Source organism: Nasonia vitripennis, chromosome 5 (genome assembly GCF_009193385.2).
Source record: "Nasonia vitripennis strain AsymCx chromosome 5, Nvit_psr_1.1, whole genome shotgun sequence".
NCBI classification, from domain to species: Eukaryota; Metazoa; Arthropoda; class Insecta; order Hymenoptera; family Pteromalidae; genus Nasonia; species Nasonia vitripennis.
The window spans coordinates 27,603,968-27,625,115 of record NC_045761.1 but is presented as its reverse complement, the minus strand read 5'-3'; the positions used below and the strand labels follow the sequence as shown (position 1 = coordinate 27,625,115).

The 21,148-nt window shown below is 51.2% G+C and overlaps 1 protein-coding gene across 1 annotated transcript in view; it reads right to left on the bottom strand.

The window, feature by feature from the left end:
• Positions 1-3,086: 3,086 nt before the first annotated feature.
• The window catches only part of LOC100678782, a 51,995-nt gene continuing 33,933 nt past the window's right edge, over positions 3,087-21,148 (bottom strand). The window contains exons 2-3 of the mRNA XM_031931365.2: positions 12,397-12,599; positions 3,087-8,748 (exon numbers count right to left, since the gene is read on the bottom strand). Of these exons, the coding sequence (XP_031787225.1) occupies positions 7,093-8,748; positions 12,397-12,599 (1,859 nt within the window). The 3' untranslated portion in view covers positions 3,087-7,092. The remainder of the gene's footprint in view (positions 8,749-12,396; positions 12,600-21,148) is intronic.

Genomic DNA, 21,148 nt, shown 5'->3' with positions numbered 1-21,148 from the left:
TTTGAAAAGGCAGTATCGATAATAGAAGGATGAAAGATACTGCGATTTTAACCAGATTCATTTTCTTGATAAATATTCAATTTTTACGATTACAATAACGCTGGTATGCAAATCGATCCGTCTCGCGCTACAGCCACAACGATCCACCGCGAAATTCCACCCTCCTTCGCAAGATCACGGACACAAAAGCGAGGTTCCCGCCTTCGCTATCTCGAGAGAAAAGCCAAGGTCAAAAAAGTCGCTGAAATAACGGGCGGCGAGCAGCAGCAGGCCTGCATCGTAAACAGAGAGAGAGAGAGAGAGGGAGAGAGTGAGAGAGAGATCTACGAACCGCAGCAGCAGCCGGTGCAAGGTGAACGCTATCGATTTCACGAGCGGTGGGATCGACTCTCGCCGATCGGAAGATCGATCGCGCTCCCACATGCACACGCACGCGTGCATTCTCGCTCTCCTCTGCACAAGAGGAGAAACAGAGCTACCGCTGCATATCCGTCTGGTATAGAGCGCGGTGGTAGGTGCACCGCTCGTGTGTAATATCAAGGCCAGTCGCTCGATTATTCGCCGCGTTCCTTCGCTCGTCGCGCCGAGAGATGTATGCTCACAGCGATTTTCAGCCCAGTAGAGCTTTCACGCTGGCCAAACGCCGATTTCGAAAGGCGAGCGCGCGCGGCCCACGTGGGCGCGCGCATACAATTAGCTCTGGTTTCGCGGCAACAATGGAAGCGACTCCGCGCGCACATTGAAATATATTATATCGGTTCCGCAGCCCTGGGCCCCATTCTATCTCTTTAGCGGCTTATCGCCACGCGGCCGTTTTCCATTTTGCTAGTTCTTACCGGCGAGCACCGTTCCCCCCCGGGCACGGCTTTTTATTTCGCGACCGAATGCCGGTGTCCATAATTTGCGGGAATTTGAATACGCAGTCTCTGCGCGTGGATTGTGCGCGCCGCTGACCCCGATTGTTGTTGTTGGGAGACGGATGTAAAGCCGCTCGGCCAGAAAAGGGTCTTTTGTTTTTCTCTTCGTGCCTGCTGCGCGTTCACGGTTTAATCCGCGAACTTTTTAATTTTTCAAATATTCGAATATATCTCGACGAATCTCCCGCTCGTCACCGAGGATTACCGCTCGAATCTCATAAAATCCGATCGTGAGCAGGTGACGACGCGGCCTTGATCGCGGCCCCGGGTAAGAAGGAACGAAAACACGAAAAAAAAGTCAATCCCGTCCTTACGCTGTGTGTTACTATACGAGCGAGTCTACAAGAGTCCCCGCCCATGTAGTAAAACCGTCGTGAAAAGAAACGTGATCTCGGTTCGATGGCTTCTTCGGGTCCACGTACCCGAAACTGGTTCCGTTCTCCGACGCGCGTCATTCCAAATTCAAAACGAACGAAATAGAGAGAATCCGAAGGACCAACTCTCGCCAGCAGCTTTTACCGTCTAAGTTATGTTATGTGCTGAGGATTACGGCGAAGGCGATTTATAGAGAAGCATTGAATTCTCGAATCTTTATGCGAATTTCGACGGTTGTAAGGGATACGCCAGAGATATATCGGCTGTGCTGGTAGTCGAGAGAGAGAGAGAGAGACGAATTTTAATGGAAGATTACCCGGCGACTCTTTCGCATGATTTATCGCGGCGAAGCGATAATGCCCGGCGTTTGATAATTCGCGGAGTGGTACACGCCTAATTTGCAAGCTCGTTATAATTGCCTTCACTCCCCTGGATTTGAAAAGTTTTCTCGGGCGCGATAAAGGTAAGGCTGATCGATCGGTTTTCTCTAATTGAAATCGTTTACGGCGAGATAAGCATCCAATTAAAGCGGGAGAAAACGCATCTAGATTTACACGCGAACGCGCGCGCAACAATGACAATAACTCCTTCATTATATTACAAACTCGCGAGTATATCCCCCTTGGAGAAGGCAAAAAATCGGCCGAACAAAGGTGATCTCGGAAAATCGGTTAAAGTGCGCAACTTTCTAGCGAGCGATACGGCCGCCAAGCATTATATTTAAATGCCGCGCGGCTCTGTGCACACACACACACGCGCGCGGACTCGCGGTAGCGTTTCACATCAAATCGATAAGGGGCATCAGTTGGCGAATGCGCGCAATTACGCGCAATTATAAAGGAGGCTCGAGCTGCGGAAACTTTCGAAAATCGGTTACGGGCCGCGGTGCATACCTGCGAATCGCGCGCGCGTGAATCGAAAACCTCGCGAGTGCTCTGCGCTTGCGATAGGATGAGGAAGTGAATTATTTCATTTACATTGTGTGCCGCCGTAGTTTTTCAAAGCGGCCGGAGTTATCGATGTGGGAAGTGAGAGCGTTTGCTCTTCGATTATCCGCGAAAACACGGCGCGCAATGAAAGTAAAACCGACGGCGCATCAATTAAAGCGCGCAAGAATCGAAGGAGGCAAAAAAATGCAATAAAGAAAACCGAAGCCGCTTAATTACCGCGATCGCTCGCGATTTATACGCGCCGCCACAGACACGTGTCCGCGCGGCGATGTCGAAGAAGAAACGGAGGTATGATATCGAGCGGTGCATCGAAAGCTCGACGCTGTGTACGCGTGTGGTGCAATGAGGAGCGTTGGTATTGGAAAAGGGAAAATCACTCGTAGCACATTCGCTGTTGTTTTAAATATCGTCTGTCGATACTCCTTATACGTAATGTCAATTATCGACGTATCCCTCTGCAGAGAGCGCAGGATGCACGACTACTTGCAATTATGCAAATGTGCGAGGCGTATTTTATTATTCAACTTTTTCTCCTCCCCCTCGCGCGACGAGTCTCTTTCATCAAAGTCTGGATGTTGAACAGCGCACGAACATTAAAATTCCATTAGGTCTGTCTACCGGCGATATTGTGCAAAATGAAAAAAAAAAAACTCGCGCTCGCTGCTAATTCATACATCCTTAAGTAAGGCTCGCTCGCTCGCTCGCGAGTGCAATAACGATATTGCACGTTCGCGCGTACAGAGCACAACAGAGCGGCGCAAGGCGCAAGGACTTGGAAAGGAACGACGAAAAAATTGAAGGAGAGAGGGGGCAGAAAATAAACTTTCTAAAACGACAGTCGGTGTTCCTTTATATAACGACTATTATTATTCGTCCCTTTTATTACAAGTATAACAAACGTAAATACAAATACAAACTCGCGCGGCGGGACCGTATAGGGGGGCCCCGCAGTAACTACTGTGTCTGTCTGTCTATTTATCACGGATAGCTTGTTTATCGATTACAACGTTGCGACGTATACATGGAGAGAGAGAGAGGGATATATATATATATATATATATATATATATATATATATATATATATATATATATTTACATACATGAGCGCTTCTGAATTTCCATCCGCTTCGCTGATTTTCGAATTAATCCTCTGCTTCTTCTTAATCTTGTTTATTCGTGTCTCAGACTCGCGAGGGACTAGAGAACCTCTTTGGCGAACGGCCGATTACAACGCGCTCGGCCGTCGACTTAATCAAACGCGATTATTTTTTTTTTCTTTCTTTTTTCTTTTTTTCATCGTTATACATTTTGATAGATACTTATTTTTGCCTATAAACTTCGTTCGATTACATTCGTTTGTTTCGTAAATACTAGCGCGCACAAGCCCGAGTGTTTCGGGCACTGCGCGATCGAATCGATTGTGTGTATGTGTAAGTGTGAGTGCGCATGAACGCTTATGAGTTACATGAATAATATATGTACAATTCTTACGTCTACGTCTACGAATTCGATTATAAATTCCGACTCGCCGGAGAATTTTCTCTCTCCGCGGCGAGAATCGTGACCGAGTGGTTTTCGTTCTTTTTTTTCTCCACCGTTACATCGCTGGGTGCTTAAATAATGAGTGCGACTTAAATAAACGAGTATATCTTACAAGATGAGTGGTTATGATCTAAACGAGAAGAGATTACACAGTCTACTGAATCTCAGTACATTGTCATACAATCGTACGGCGATTTTCATCACGTTTACTCTACCGGCTTTTTCTCTCTCCTCTCTCTCTCTCTCTCTCTCTCTCTCTCTCTCTCTCTCTCTCTCTCTCGCTCTCTCCCCCTCCCGAAGCATTCTCATCAGTCATCGCGCGTACACATGCCATCGTGGGAGAGAGAGAGAGAGAGTGAGATGGAAGTCGCCAATTTTCCAACGTAACTGCTTTCGACGCCTCGAAAACGTGGAAGATTGCCTCGTCTCTTTCTCGTAGCTTCCAATCGAACAGTCGACAATACACACAATACGCACACAGGTTGTTTTCCTTTTCAAACGCAGGCGAGAGACACTCCTGATCCAGAATAACAAAATTCATCTCTACACCGTGAAGAGTTTCGAGACGACAGATAAATCACCCCGGGGCGAAATTGAAAGATTGCGGATGCCGCTCGACTGACTGACCCGATTTCAGCAGCGGCCGCAGCCGCGACGGGAAATGAGCGTTCTCGAGCGAAGGAAGAGATTTTCCGGGTCGAGTAACTGCGAACGCTCGCGCTCAAGGTCGCTTCCGAATGCGATTGATCTCCATTCGGCGAGCCACGCGTTATTTTTTCTTCTTCTATCGGCTCGACACAGTTGCTCTACGCGCGCGGGAAAGTCGAAACGAAAGGTTCTCTTCACGTGCGAATGCACTCGAAAGTACCGCGTATGCGCGAGATGCCATGCGTTTGTTTATTTTTTGCAATCGAAACTTTTCCTCCTCCCGACGTAAAAGGTAATCTACTGAACCTGCTTCTAATCTCCGAGAGGGACGACCGGATGAAAAACCGAGCTGGCCAAGGTCGGCCGGGAAAACTCGAGGCATGTTCGAGGGGTCTAATGATCCGGGGCCGGCTTTGAGTTAACGAACTCTCTCGATACACGCGGTGTGCCACTTGCGTTCGGCGCGTTCGCAGCAGCGATTGTCTCGCCGATTTCCATTTCGCACTTTTTCCTAGCGCCCCGTCATTGTTACTTTCTTTCTCGCCCTCCATTTTCTTTATTATAATGCCGCTCTGCGGCGACTGTCTCTCGCCTGTGTTTACCTTTTCGTTCGTCGATTTTTCACGGCCGCAGCAACACGGCTTGCTTTTCTTTCGCTCGCCTATACGTTCCCTCGTGTGCAGGCCGGCTCTCTTTCACTTCGCTGCAAATTTCTTGCGGTGACGGTTTCACTTCGATGATTCGCTCCTTCGTTTTTGCCGCTGCCAATTTTACGATTAAATTTCGTCGCGATTAATCATTGCTAATTGCGGTAACCACATGAATAAGGGCTTTATGAAGACTCGCCGTAATCTTCCCATCGTTCGTAAGAGTATTAATAAGCGACTGCACCGAAAGAGCAAGAGAGAGAGAGAGAGAGAGAGATGCAGAAAAAAAAGATCGAACGAAAGAGCCGCGCAGGTGATGTCGTGCTCAATTTTGCGTTTAACGAGTGAAACTTCCACCGCAAAAATCGCCAAAGAATACGTTTCATCATTAATTTCTCATCAAAATCCTCTCGCACCTCGCACTGTAAGCACGCCATTCGAGTTCTTAAATGCACTGACGAGCGGCGGCGGCGACTTTCTCTCCCCGGTGTGTAGCGAAAAGCGCCGCCGCCGCTTCATTTTTTTTCTCGACTCGAGCGCACAGCTCGTTCGAGAGAGCGAACTCGAGCTTCGATTAATTGCGCCCCATCCGGTTGATTAACGACGCGTATACACGTGTATGCGCGCTGTGTTCTTTTTTTTTAAGAAGAGAAAAGAACGGGTTCGTCTTCTTCTTCATTCTTTTTCTTTTTTTTTTTTGTTCGTACATCTTCGTCGATTTCGCGCGTTGAGAATAAATATTGATAAATATTTCACGGAACACGAGTTTAATGCAGGAACACACACGAATAGCGCTGTTCTCTCTTTTGCTTCCAATAAGCAAGGACGTACACGGTGAACAGAACAAAAGATTTTTGTGATTTTTGCAGTTTTTCATCCGACAAAAACACCGATTGACAATAATTTTTTCAGCGAATTACAGTGACGAGCAACGATGGCCAGAAGCACATTCTTCAATACAAACAAGTGTAACATTCAATTTATAAAAATGACGGTTAATCACAGATTATCAGACTAATTTATAAATAGGCCTCTTTGACCATTGCCGCTGCTGCAATTCAATTTCATCCGTCGAAACTCAGTTATACACGCATTATAACAGTAAATTTTTCATCGTCTTAGAAATGATCAACACACAAGACAGACATATTTCTTATAACACAACATTAACAGATGTAACAGCTGTCGAATACTCACATATTGAAACACAGTCCCTTGCTCGAGTTGCGTACTTTGATTTTCCATAATTACCCCACGTGAATAATTTATCCGCGACTAAATCAAATCGTTGAAAAATTAAAATTCCGCGCTATCTCTGAATCGCGTAAAACGTTATGGAAATCAGGGTTCGTTCGGAGGCCTGTGAATACTGAGGAAATCATTTATGGAAAGTCTCACACTTGGCTCTGTTAGCGCTCAGCGCCAGAGTCGTTAGAAATGAGAAAAATGCACTTACAAGAACAAAAGATCATTCATTTCGAAGAATAGGATAAGCTCTCAATGAACGACATAATACTTTTCTCGCTACAAGAATCCGAGCGCGTTACTTTTGCCGAGTTTCTCACATGGCTAATTAGACGAAAAAATTCTCTCATTCAGCTTGTAGTCTGAACAACCGAACAAATTACTCTCGTGAAATAATCAATGCGATGAAAATACCACCCGAGCAAACAAAACATCGTTCAACTAAAGCACCTAAGTATTTTACGCAATAACTTCACAGCAGTGTATAAATTGAGCAAGCACAGCAGAGAACAACCGACACTATTCCACGTCGTAAAATTGAACAAAGTATTTTTAAGAACAATGCACCGAAAATTGATTTTTGCACTCTTCAACAGTCAAATAAATAACATTTATCATCGGTTTATTTAAACAAACCCGATCGTTCTCCACTGTGCTCCACTTCGCTCATTACTCAAGGCAGAACTAAAGCACTATTCGGGAGAAATCGACGATAGTCTTTCATTCAATCGTCAAAAAAAACCAACCAACAACAAAACACAAACACATTATTTGGCGTAATGCTTTCTTCTCGTGGAAGTCCTTATACAGGGTGCGTTGGGGTTCTTCGGCGGGTCCTTCCAGGTCGACAAGCTTCTGCTTCCGTTAGTGAGACCGAAGTCGCTGTACCTCGACCTGGCCACCTCCTTCTTCGCCATGACCATGACGGGAGTCTCCGGCTGCCCGTTTTCGAAGAATCTGCACATCTCGCGCACAGGCACGGACTTGGCCCCGCCTCGGTTCAGGTCGTGCAGCGACCTGGCCCGCTGCTTACCTCTGGGGCTCGGGTTCGAGCTCGACCTGCCCAGGTCTTCGGTGCTCCTGGCCAGGCGGCCGCCCATGCGGGACAGCGACTCGAAGAGGGTCAGCTTCTCGCGCACCGGCACGTAGTGATCCACCCTCTGGCAGCGCTCCAGGAGCCTGGCCACGTCCTCCTCGCAGGGTGGGTCGCGCAGGATCGACAGCGAGGTCGTCATTGCCGCTGCCCTGGCCGACCTGCCGCCGTCCGTGCAGTCCATCGCGATGTCGGGGAACCTGATTGGCGTTGCGCCCGCGTTCAGTCGCTCCTTGCGCTCCTTCAGGGTCTCCACGTTTATGTTTCCGTTACCGATCGTCGGTAAGGAGAGCAAGGTGCTCCTCTCGCGCACGCTCCGCCGCTCGCGGGCTCGACTTCTGCGCTCGCTCGTGTCGGTCCTCAGGATGCCGGCGGGCTTGGTCGTGCCGTTGGTGAGGTTGGTATTGTGCTGGTTGGTCCTAGCGTTGTTGTTGTTGTTCCGGTTGTCGTCGGGCTCGTGGTGCCTCGTGTCCTCGAACCTCACCGTGGCGGACACGTCGTTGAAGGGCTTCACCGGCGGAAGCCTCTCGACCGTCACGCTGGTCTGCTCGATTCTGTAGGGCGACGAGGTGAGCCTGGAGACGGGAGACTCCTTCGGCGAGCTCAGCGGCGAGGAGTCGTCCTCGTTGTCGTTGGCGAACAGCCTGGTGGCTCGTAGCTTGGGGCTTCTGGCGTGGAGAATGTCGTTGTTGTTCTCCTCGGCCGCGGCCTTGGCCTTTCTCCGCCTGGCGTCCTCCTCGAGCACCTGTTTCCTCCGGGCCTCGTTCTCGCGCCTGCGGGCCTCCTTGTACCGCTGCATCCTCTGCTCACGAGTCGTGGCTTCGGGAATGGAGATGGCGGAGTCGACCGAGTCGACGCTGGACCGGCAGAGGCCCGCGCCCCAGGGTAGGCTGTCGTCGCTACCCTCGCTGCTCTCGCTGCAGCCCCAGGCCCTCGTCTGCATGAGCATGTTCGTCTGGTTCTTGCCGTTGATGACGCTCAGGACGGCGACGCCGTTGCTGCCGATGAGGTCCTCGTCGCTGGAGTTGCTGCTGGACCAGCCGCGCAATTCGCTGCGCGCCCTGCGTCGCGACTCCTCGAGGATGGAGCTGGTGTGGCAGTCGTTGCTGATCTTCTCGACCGTGAGGTCGTTGGTGGGCCAGCAGCGCAGCTCGCTGCGGGAACGCCGGCGCTGGTCGGTGGGGCTGTCGGGTAGGGGGCAGGGCCCACGGGGACAGGTCGTTAGGATCTCAAGGAAGTTCAGGCAGCGCTGGGCACGGAAGGGGGTTTGCCGGACAATCTGCGCGGCTATGGCCCGGACCCAGGACCACCAGATCGGCTCTGTGTCCGCCTGAAACAGAGGACAATTCGGGACTTTGTAGACGACGGAATAGTCGAGGAATCTTTTAAAGCCAAAACCAATGAAGGGAAACGGGATGGGAGCTTATCTACATGAGAAACACACAAAAGTCGAGCAAACAATAAAAGCAAGGCACTCGGCGGCGTCCAATTCTCTGCAGTATGTACAACTTGGCGCGACTCGCCGATGGGCAGTGCGCTCGCAAAAGTTTCATTCGTTCGGGTGCATGATTCGGGTAATGGGGGAACTTTTGCAGGAGCAGTTCGGTTAGTTCGATGCAGGCCAAAATGAAGTTAGTTCTGTGGCGTGCCTCGCAATCGCAGCAGCTCATTTATACCCAGACACCAGTGGCATTCGTTACACAGCGATGAAAATTAAAAAAAGGAAAAAACTTTCGATCAGACAAATTCAGCAGCAGAACCATGCGGCTATTTCCTGGCTCCGCAGCAGCGTTCGTGCGCTCCAGAGCGAACTCGTGCGCAGCAGCAGCGACGATTGAATCATAATTGAACTTAATTAGAGCAATCAACCATACATTTCAGACGTAAATCATTTATCACGGTGGCTGTGGGCTTCGTGTATCCCTCGCTCGCGCACTTAACGAACGCCGGCCGCGGAAAAACTCTTTCCCCCCTGAAAAACTCACCTGTAAACTCGCTCTCTCGCCGTTCGCCAGAGTTATAATATCAAAGTGTCGAAGTCATTAGGTGCGCGCGGGCGCAAAAAAGCAATTATTTTTTACCTCATACACGCCCTAATAAGCAGATGGCGCAACGAGAGCACGCGCAGCTTCCTGAGAGCTGCCCCAAGGATCTGCGCGCTCGCGAGGATGTAATAATAAAGCCGGGGCAGAATCTCCACAATAATTAAGCGTTAATTATCTTAATAGCCTCGCGCGGCAATTAATCTTGTCGCCGTGCGGTCTCCCGCTCTAAAGATTGACCATGACGCTATACGCTGCGGATTTGAAAGCCCCCCGCTGCACATATGAAATTAAAAGGCGAGCGCGTATCGATATCGCTCCTGGCTGCGGACTTTTTTTTCGCAGCGGAAGCGAAACTTTCCCTGCGGTCGCGAGGCGACAAAGCGCTTCGGTCGTCGTTATGGTTTCGCGGATGGCTTTCTCGCGCGTGTTCTCCGTTTCACGATTATAAAATGTGGCGCGCGCGTGATATAATACGGAATTTTCGTAATTAGCTATCGCGCAACCATTTCTTATGCATCATTAAGTGCCGATGCGAGGCGGGTATGCAAATCAGCCGTTTGCGTCATCAATTTATTAATAAACCAGAGTAATTATTTGAGCTCGAATGAGGAAAAATACACGCTGCACGAGATTCGATTAAGACATTAGTCTGCGGAGAGTCTGCGTCGAGGGTACGTGGGCGAAAAAATGTGGAAGTACACGCGTGTAATCGAAATACTCGGGCAATATGCCTCTTCTCGCGAGTGCGATACGCTCACGCGCTGCTTTTATTGGATAACAGCGGCCTGATTCCGCGCTTCGTTAAGTTCTCTCGAGACACTCTGAGAGATCTGGAATATAGGCTGCGCCGATTATTAGATCCGAGATAGCGCTTAATTCCCTTTTTGCGCGTGGGGGCTCGTCTATTAACTCTGTATATCATGGAATGACTATTTTGAAATATAATGACTATTTTGACATTACTTTCGAGCGCTTACGCCGCGCCATTGTCCATTGAAGCCCAAACGAATCATTGTGTCTGCGTCTCATCGGCACTCTTCAAATCGATGCCCGGTACCGATGACTCGTGACTCGTCGCGCGAGAAAACAATGAGCCCTGAATTTCCTGCTGTAATGCAGATGCATACCTATATCGACGTCCTCGGGGGGATAGGGCCAAGAGACGCTCGCACGGGAACGGCGTTGTTTTATTATATATTCCCGGGAGGGAACAGCACGCGACGAACAAAAATGTGCATCCGCGTCGGCGGCGCGGCTCGCGGAAGGGAGCTCGTGAATTCAAGATGCGCGCGTATTCGGTTTGTTTGATCGTCGTTTGATTTTTTATCTACGCGCGCCGCCTGAATGAGAATGCCGAGTCCCACCGCGGGAATTTTAATTTTCCTCCAAACAGTGCCATTTTGCAACGACGCGAAGAAAAGAGGAGCGGCAATCTAGCCGGGGCATCGTGAATAAGCGAAGCCTCATTAAGGCGGCCATCGTCATCTCTTTAGAAGCCCATCCCATCCGCGCGAATCTCCATATCAAAACCGCTCGCGACCGCCGACGCTAATGACAGCCCCGAGGCTCTTTCCTACTGCACTCGTTTAATTAAAAGGAGGCGGTGTATCTTCAGCGCGCGAGTGAAAGTGTTCGCGGCGAGAAAAACGGATCGCAGATAAGCCAGCGCTGCAGGCGCGCTCGCGCATTTGCATGTAATTACGTTGCGTGTGCAGCGAGCGCGAGGGCGCGTGCTTCTGGTATTTTCCGCCTCCTTTTTCACAAACGGACTACCGCTAATTTCGATGACAGACGAACGTCGCTCCGAGGTGAATTCGGTGTTGCAGCTATTGTCCGATAAATCAGGCGCAGCGCCTCCGGCGAGGAGTTAATCAATCTGCGCGCGGCGCGAACGGTTCTCACGCCGCGAATTTTTCACATTCGTCACCTCCTCGCGCAACCGACTAGACGCGGAACAACGAAATAGCGCGCGAGAGGGAAAAAAATCGTAACGCATTCTTCCCGAAATTTCGCGGCGGTTGCCCCAACAATTAGGTACCGCGACGCATTGTTTTTGTTTTCCTTCCCACAGGCCGAGATCTCTCATCAGCATGCCAGACTCGCGTCTAGGAAATGCCCCCGCGGCTGGAGCGCCGCCAAGGAATTCGCCGTCGCTGCCGTATAGCAGTCGTGCTCGAGAAAAATCTAGCCGCGGTGGGTAATATTTAATTGCGAGCGCGCGGAAGACGAGTTTGACTTGGTTTTTCACGGCAGCCTCTATTTTCTATATAACGAGGGGAGCCAAATCGCGAGAGTATCGCTTAAAAACAAAGGTTGCGCAAGCTCGCGCCCGGCCGAGACGTCGTTATTATGAGGCAGGCCGCCTGAGCGTAACGATTCTTTTTATTTCGTTTTAATTAGTCGATATTAACTGCGAAGAGCGGGCTCCGCGGCGGCGACTCCTTGCGCAATCGCTTAAATAGTACCGGAAACATCTGGATTATTTTATCTGCGGCGGTAGAAGGTAATGTCCTTTCGGGGAAAAAATTATTTACGGCTGCTGCGATTTTCATTACGGCTATTATACGCCGGTCTCGTGCTTACGGGCTCTATGCTAATGAAGACGCCCGACTACGCGCAACTGGTCGCTACAGTGGATATGAAACGGTACGTCGATAAAAGTCTGATCGAAGTGCGTAATGAAACAAAAAATAAATCCCCGGCACACAAACAGAACAAAGGTTGCTCCACTCTCACGACGAATCAATCAAGCACCCCAAAGGAAGTAGCAGCCAATGAACCCATCCATCAGACACTGGCACTCAATCGTCCCAATCACCAGTTCCACAGCAATAACGATACGCTCACTCTATGCGATAATGGTGGGAACGAGGAAGTCGGCGAAAGAAAGAAAGAAAAAAAAATAATTCTCAAGAAGGCTCTGCGAGACTCACCCAAAACGTGGCTAGGGAGTCTCCCTGGGAGTTGCTGAGGGTGAAGCCAAGGGCGAGGGCGTGTGGCTGGCAGATGCTCGGCGGGGCCTGGCGCAGGTTCAGCGCTCGCAGCGCCAGCCTCATCGGGGTGCCCTCGACCCACAGGTAGCCCATCCGGATCGACACGAAGCAACGCTCCGACAGGTCCTCCACGTAGAGTTCGCCTGGAAGTAGAAATTCAATTTTTAGTACGATATACCCTCCTCATAGATCGTTATCTTTATGTAAAGCTATACACTTGCGCCGCTTGCGCAACGCGCGCGCGCGCGCGCTCCCTGAAAGGAAAATTATATGACATAAACGGCTGTATTTTTTTCGGTTGCGCAATTTATTGGCTTACATGAGCGCTCTCTTTTTCATTAGCAAATAGTTGCCGCCTCACAGCGGGGTATCAATCAAAAGACGCCCACGCCGACGTAAGCGAGCATACGGCTATATTAATATCCTTCAACGCGAACAGCTCATCCCTATTTTCGCGGGGAAAAATCCCGACGCCAGCGTCGACGGAATTTTCAGCCACTCGAACGAGATGTGCCTAACGACCAAAACAGTCGAATTCCCACGGCTCATCGACTCTCCACCCACGCGCGGGATGAAGGCGCGTTAGATTGAGCCTGACGAGCACAGGAGACGAAGGAGCGGATGGAAAAAACGCTCGGGAGACGCGACGTGGGAGTCGCAATGATCTCTCGGCAGGACGAGCCTCCGACGGCGCGACAGGTTGTGTGGGCGCTCGGAGGATGTTCTATTTCGGTCGGGGCGCGACGAAAATAGCCGCGAGGGTACACACACGCGCCCGCGTGACGCACGAGAGCGATGCCATGGAGACTGCAGTCTCGTTAGAGACTTTTCCATTGTTTGCGCTTTCGCTCGCTCTCCTGCCCTCCCTGCGGCTCGAGCTGCGCGGTACACTCTAGGAATCGAAAAAAGAGACAGGAGGGAATTACCGGATTGCGTAATTACAGATTCTACCGCTAGGGGGCCCCGATTCGACAGGGACATTGCAGCGAGTGGAGCTCCGCCCGTTTCGCGCGCTCGCTCCGTATCATTAAGCTAACTGCACATCTGGAAAGGTGGGAGGTGCGGAGCAGAGCCTAGAAAAAAGGGGAGCGCGTTTTGCCTACTTTCGCGCTCGGGAAGGTGCTATAGCCGGCCCTGATGCGTGTGCTCGTATGCGTGTAACGGTCGCGCAGAGGCGCCAAGACAGCGTGATATCGATGCCGTTGCCCTGGTATGCGGAGATTGGATTTTTCATGCCTTCGTTTGCTTCTTCCAGAGATCGATGCGTCGTTTTCCCGCTGCATTCGACGAGTGTGTTTCGACCGCGCTGCCAAGGCCAGTCTCGAGTTTGATTTAGCGCGCAGAAGTTTTAATCAACATGGAGCGATAAAAGCGACAATAACTCGCGGCACTTGGTCGCCTTTGACTTACGACTGCCCTTATCGCGAGCGATTTTTCTCTCCAATTATGAGCGGTACGCGCATTCGCTCTAATCTCGCCTCTAGAACAAAGCGAGCCTCGAAAAATCCTAAAATTAATCGGGCCCGCGCGACAAAGCCTCTTATAACCCCATGCCTCTCTCACTCTCTTCTCGGTCTCTCCGGTCTCCCGAAAAAATCAACCTCTCCGATAAGGCTGAGCGTCGAGGCGCCACTTGATTTACAACGGTCCCGGGCCGCGAGAGCGCAGAAAGCGACGAGAGTACGTAGCTTCGCGAGGCGCAATTCATTCATCCTGTCGCTGACGTAGCGATAGGACAGCTGCAGCGGCGGCGCGAGCTCTTATCGAGCCTCGAAACGCGTGGGTGGCGCGAAATTTCATCGGCGCATATCGGACGACCGAGAGCGTTTTGTAAGCGACGCTCCGGCTCAGGGTAACGTCGTTCGTCGGTCTTATCGAACGTTTCGCGCATAATGCAGCTTCGATATATTGAATTAGCGCCGAGCTAGAATTTCGCACGCAAGACAATGAAGCGACGAAGTCAATCAAGCGCTGCGGAGGAGAAAAACAAAGGCCTAACCGCAATTACCGAGTGAAAGTGCCTAGTATGCAGCTTCTCTTCCTTCCCGGTGCAACATAGAATACAGCGATGCTCGGGCCCAAAACATCGAAAATCGCGTACTTCTACGATAGCACCGCGCGCAGCGGCGGCATCGAAAAAAGAGCGGAAGAAGAAAGGAGAGGCAGGGCCGATTTACTTTCGTTAATAACGTAACCGTCGCGGCCCGCATTCGCGCGCTTCCGGTTTCCGCGTGCGGCGGCAGCGCACGAGCGCATGACGCGCGCGGCTTGCTTTTTCCCTCCGTCTTTATCGCGCGGCGCTTCCGAGCTGCTGTCGCTACTGCGGGGGAATGTAGACAGCGAGAACAGTTAGACGGAGCCGCGGGAAGAGGGGAAAGAGCGTAGACTCGTATGTTTGTGCGCGCGAGGGGACGATTTTGGAAGTGTAGTTTAATGGCTGAGTGGAGCTACAGTCCCGGCGGTCTATTTTCGAGTTGACGAGGTTTTCGGGAAATGCAGTTTTCGGTGTATTAATACGCCATGTATTTTCAGTCGCGCCGGCGAATGATTTTTTCTGATTTATCGCCGCACTTCGCGTCGGCTTTAACGCTCCACCTGATTTTTATGGGCAGTGAATCATCGACGGGTCTCGTATGCCGTAAAAACCGACGTTTCTATCAGCTCGCGGATTTTCCAAAACGATCCACCAACTCTTGATTAAACGAGAAACTCAACGAGAGTCACGCACAATAGCCCCGGAATTAAATTCAAAATTAGCTCGCGCGCGCGCGCGCGCACGTAAGCTTCCGACGCCGCGTGCAAAGCTCGCCGTGTACGGTGTGTAGGTATAGCGCTCTCTCAAAGCCAACGTATCCCTCGGAGCATGACAGCCAGCCGCAAACAAACGTCCACCTCCCGGGGCAGAAATGCCAGGGCATTAGCGCGTCAATGTCGGGCTGTCTTTAGCGCGACAATGCCAGCGTGACGCGGAAAGTGCGCTTTCGCGAAAAACAACGGGCACCACGCCACGCCGTTTTCTAATGACGTCTTGTGAGCGTCGAACGCGTCGAGGGCAGCGTAGACGGTGATTACGGCGCAGGCTTAAAGACCAGAATTTCTTCCGAGACGCAGCGGGACTGCTGGCCGCTGCGCTTGCTCTTTTTTCCTTCTTCCTTTCCGCAAATCAGTGCGTTGACTATTAGCGGTGCGCACACGCGGCAGTTGTTTTTGCCTCTAATTCGATGTTGGTAAATGCACGACGAGGAAAGGGGTCGGCCGAATCGCAAACAGTGTTCGAAAACCGTTTTTTTTTCCAACGATCCTCGCCGGCGATAAGCCACCACCAGGCCACCGGTTGGTTGTTCTAACACTCCGACAGCTGTTTTAGGAGCGGCGACAGGCGACCGGCTCTCTCTCTCTCTAATCGGGAGGCTGAATCTCTCGGCTCCTTTTCTGCCACATCGTCGACACGCGCATCTCCAGCGGGAATCGGTTAATTGGAACGGATTACTATGCATCTGATGATGAGTAGGAAACGCCGAAAAGGTATAGTCCGCGCGTATACGTGTCGTTTCGCTGAGTGGATTCTCGTGTAAGGAATAGCTTTATTAAGAGCGCCTTCCGCGATTCGCCAGCGCCCGCGTGAATAAATTTCGAGAGCGCAGTTACTTCGCGGAGGGGACAAAACTCGCAGCGATAACGATTTCGCGCTATTCAAAGAGCTCCGCGTACTCCCTCAGAAATCCCTCGTCTGCCGAAGGTACTGAATAGCCCCCAAAACCTCTTTCGCGAGCGCGCTGCACCCATTCATTCCGCGCCGCCAGCGGCCACTCAGTCACGTTTTTCAGCGCTAAACGGACAATGTGCGCGCGCGCGCGCGCGTCGAGAGTCCACTCGAGGATTGAATTTCCGTGGGAGCTGCCGATGCGCGCGCCCGGAAAAGGGAGAGTCCTCGAGGAGAGCACTCTTGATTCTTTCTTTGTGCGCGGGTTCTCGATCGATTCGCACGAGCGGGACTGACGCGTACTTCTTCGGTTGGCAATTTTTTCCTCCTGATTAATTAGAGGCGATTCGGGCGGGATGTATTCAAACGGCTTCGCTTATTAATCTTCCCGAATCCGCAGGCAGGCGGGGAGGAGAAGCCACCCCAGAATCATTCCCATCAAATCCGGTCTCCGCAGCAAACAGCAGCAGCAGCAGCAGCAGCATCGGTAATTCCGCGAGGCGCACTGCGACGACTCGGCGCATGACTTGTCAGTCACATGGATAACGGACACCCAGGCATAATATCTCGGCGCGCGCCGACTCTTTTTTCGGCGCCTCTCCATGAATTATTTATTCCCTCGCGCGGCCTGCGCGATGATATGATTCGCGACGGAACGTCCGTAAGCGACCCCGTGTATGCGCTGTTGATTTTTTGTCGGCCGCTCGCTGTGTGCGTGTGTGTGTGTGTGCGTGGATGCGAGACGAATCTGATATGGCTTCAATGTATTTTCGCCGGCTGGAAACTAGAAATATTCAGGACTTTTTGCGCGCGATAATCGAGAGCGTTAAAAATTCAAAAGTACGTCTCATTAAACGCCCGAGACTGTATTAAGCGGATGAAAAAAGCGACTTGGCATGCAAATCGAGCGTCGTCGTCGCGCGCACCCCTCTGAAACGCGTTCTGCCGAAAATTAATTTCCCTCCTGGAGAGACCGCTGCGCCTGAGATTATTATCATAAGCAAATCGTTTTTGTCGCCCGAAAAATCGCACTGATTAATCGTGGGGCTCGACTCCGCGCGACGGTTGCCTAATGATGATGTGGTTTTTTTCGCGCTCTCTCGACACACGCTCTCTCGCTCGACAAAAAAAAACCTCGTGTTTCTGGTCTGTCTGACTATTTCAAACGGTACCAAGATCGCTCGTGTACTCTGCTTCGGGGGATTCGGGAATCCAAAGCGTGCAGGCTTCTGGTAATTGCCGCGAGCTAATCGAAAGAAGCCGTAAAACGCGCAACAAAGTAGCCAAGGCGGAAACTAATTTTCCCTCTCGTGTGGCACACACGCGCGGGCGCAGCGCGGTGCAACAACAGAAAAACGACGTAACGTCGTTATTGCACAGCGCGTGTGTGAACCACTTTTCTACACGTAACGGCTCTGACTGACGCGCGAGCCAGAGCGTGTATGCTTTATTAAAGCGACTTCATCGCAACTGATGCCAAAAATGAAGAATATCTCTCTATGCAAATTGCTCGCGCGCTCGTTCATTAAAAGCCTCGATCAAGGACTTGAATTGCACCGAAATTGCGAAGAGAGAGAGAGAGAGAGAGAGAGACGACTAATGAAAGCCGAGCGCGCTGCATTAAAACGCAAGGAGGAATGAAAATTGGCTGCTGCTTTGAAGATGGCTTCGCTGCACTCAATTAAAATAGCGCGTCCCGCGACGACGACGTCGGGACAAACGGTATCGAGAGCTGCCGCGATAATTGAATAACGGAAAGGTGCGAGGTCGTTTTTGCGCGAGCCCGGGGAATCGCAATAGCAAGCGGTTTATTAGCGTGTAATGTAGGCTACGCGGACTGAATGCTTTCTAGCCGTTGTTATATCTCGCCACCACGACACGTCGTTTCCATGTAGTGCGATGCTAACAGCTGCATTTTTAACGGAACGCGACACTCGTAATGCTCTGCGCGATAAGCGCCGGCCGCGCGGAAGCGAGAATTTTCGTATCTTGTATTCGGACGGTCCGAGAGCGTGACGTCACGCTCTCGAGGAGGCATAAAGCCGGGCGACTCATCGCGCGCGTTTCTCTCCTGCATCAGTAGCGCTGGAATTCCTCGGTGAAAAGCGAAACGCGCTCCGCACACAGCTGCCGCCGGCGTATCGCCATCGCACACTGTCATAATCGTCAGGTGCGGTGGCGATAGTGGCGCACACGCTACACCTTAGGCAGCGAGCTCGTTAAAATACTTCTGATCGGATTATGTGTATACCGTTTTAGCGAATGGCTCGCTCGGGGAACCGTTAACTCTCTCGGGTTTCGTTTCTTCGAATGGTTTTATTTTCGTTTCGTAACATTCCACCGCACACAGACACACATAATGAAAAAAGCATAACTCCCGGGGTTCATCGAGGCCCGTCTCCCGCATAAAGGATGGCCCCACTTTCGGCGGATTAGTCCGAGCGTACAAACTGCCGCGCATGTTTTCCCCCGGCGGCAAATCGACCTTGACCCCTCCGTGAACGAGACTCGCCAAAACATCCGAGAGAGAAAATTCGAGCTGGCGGCTGCCGATGCGCCTCAAATCGACCGGACAGAATCGGCCTCTTTCGAGTGAAAACTCCCGACGTATAGAGCTTCCCCCGATCAGCTGATTGATGCGCGCAAGCTGCTCGCTCGTCGAGAGGTAGAAATCGGCCGCGCGGAAATATAAATATACATCGACTCGGCTCTCTCCCTTTTCAATTTTTCCACGGGGGAGAGTGGATCTTCCAAGTCGAGTGCATTAAAGTCTTTTTCTCTCCTCTCTGTGACAGCGCTACTCCCGTAAACTTGTCATTTCGGCCGAATAAAACCCGAAGATCAATGGCGGAGGATGGCTATTTGTTTGCGGAGTTGTTGAATACGCTTTTTTCCTCGTATACGCGCAGAGAGATTCGTTTACGACTCGCGCTGCCGAGGGGTGAGTACAAGAGTTGAAGGAGAAGGAGAGTCCTTTCTTTGGCGATCGTAAATTTGTTGGTTTTTGCAATATAAACGTCAGGCTCGGGCGTATTATACAGAAGGGAACCTTGAAAGTGATTCCCGAGGCAACGGCAGAGTCATCGCGAGCGATTTTTTAATCCTCCGCTATTTGTTCGCTTCTTTGCGAATCAATATTGAAAATGAGCGAGTGTGTATTTCAGAGACGCGAGCGCAAACACAGGGCGGCTCGTAAATTAGCCGAGAGAGTCTCGCGACAAAACCTCTCTCCATGCGGAAACGCATCTTCTTGCACCGACGACGCGTGTCTCGCTCATTGTGCGGAGACAGCGTCGCGACGCTGTCTCAAGGCTTTTTTCATAAGCGAATGCGCGACGTCGCGCCTTGATTCATGCCTCCCTCCGGGGGACAGATTAAAGTGACTTTTTTGTGCGCACAACCTTGACTTTCTATGAAGATTCACGACGGTGCGATGAGCGCCGTGTTTTCACGCTCGGATGAGATGAATTCGAGTGGATGAGGGACCGAGGAAAAAAGTTTTAATTTGAGAAAAAACCCGCGATTCGGCTCACACGCGCGCGCGCGCGCGCTACCCAGTGCCAACCGCAAACAGATTTAAAGCATCAGCGCGCGAACAGCCTAGGCCAAGTGGTCGCACAGCGAATCCCATTCACGTACGAAACGCGACACACATACGCGGGCAATCGTCCAATCGACAGCGATAGGCCGACTCAGCATTGCCGTGGGAAAGCCAAATCGGCCTCTGGATTACATTATATATTGTCCTCTCGGAGCTGCATAGGCGGCCGCGGCGGAAAAGCCGAGAGAAAAATCGATGCCGCATGACTGCCTGCTTGGAAATCGAACAAATGAGGCGGAATTTTTCCCGCCCGGGTGGATAGTGCAACATGAGCCGTTTAGGCTTGCACCTTGTTTGCGAGATGACTCTGGACAAATCGGCGGTGTGTGCGCGCGGACATGTGACGAGGCGTCTTTGGAGCGTGAGTTGTGACAATTGACGCGCGATGGCATTTAGGGGGGTTTTCTCTCGGGAGCGGGGCGTCGTTCAGGTGAAACGTTCGATTTTTCAAGGGATAATTCTCGTTTTCGATAATACGAACTATGGCTTTTCTCGCGAGAATTAAAATTCATCCATCGCCGATAAATCAACTGCGGATGCATCTGTTAAGCGGAGTCCTATGGCCTTTTAAACGCATCCACATTCACGTCTCATTTCTTGAAATCCGTCGCAAGAAATCACGGCATCACCTGGAAGAAAATAGAGTACACAGTGCCACGCGTCCAGCTCCCTCGGCGTCGAATAAAAAGCCAACAGCTTTCCTTTACGCGCAGCAGGCACGGACTCGTTCGCCCGAGTGAAAAACGAGTCGGAAAACTGCTGCGGCGAGTCCTGCCTACGCGTAACAAATGTCGCCTGGCTTCATTGTGGCGCGTCGCGCCGACTGCAGCCCAGAGAAGAAAGAAAGGGAAGGAGAGTCGTCTATTAGGGGCTCGACGATGTTGCCGATGACGGACGGCCGATGTTTATCCTGCGGCTGCTGCTGCTTCTTTTCCATCACCTGGGCGGCATTCGTTCGGTATTAGCGGGGGATACGCGTCCAAGTGGCCGTGTTGTTGTGCTCTGCGCGGGTGAGTCTCCGGAGGAAGGCGAGAACTGGAGTAAGTTATAGATGGGATGGGATGGAACGCCGCGGAGTGATATTTAAGTTCTGGAATGGAACTCGTTATGCTGGAGGCTGCGTATCAATTACTTTTAATATTTTTAGACAAAGGGCGTCGTCCGTCAAGGGTGAAAAATCGCCTCCGGAGGATTTATTATGTGCTCGAGAACGCGGCGCGTATAGAGGATGGAGAAAAAACGCTTTCAATAACGCGCGCGATGAAAAGTGACCTTCCATTATCGACTTCGTTACTCAACGCGAAAATACGATTTCTATGCGCTTTTCTGCTGCAGACGTTAAAAAACCTAATACACTCCCGCTATGCTTCACGGCGAATCGATATTCG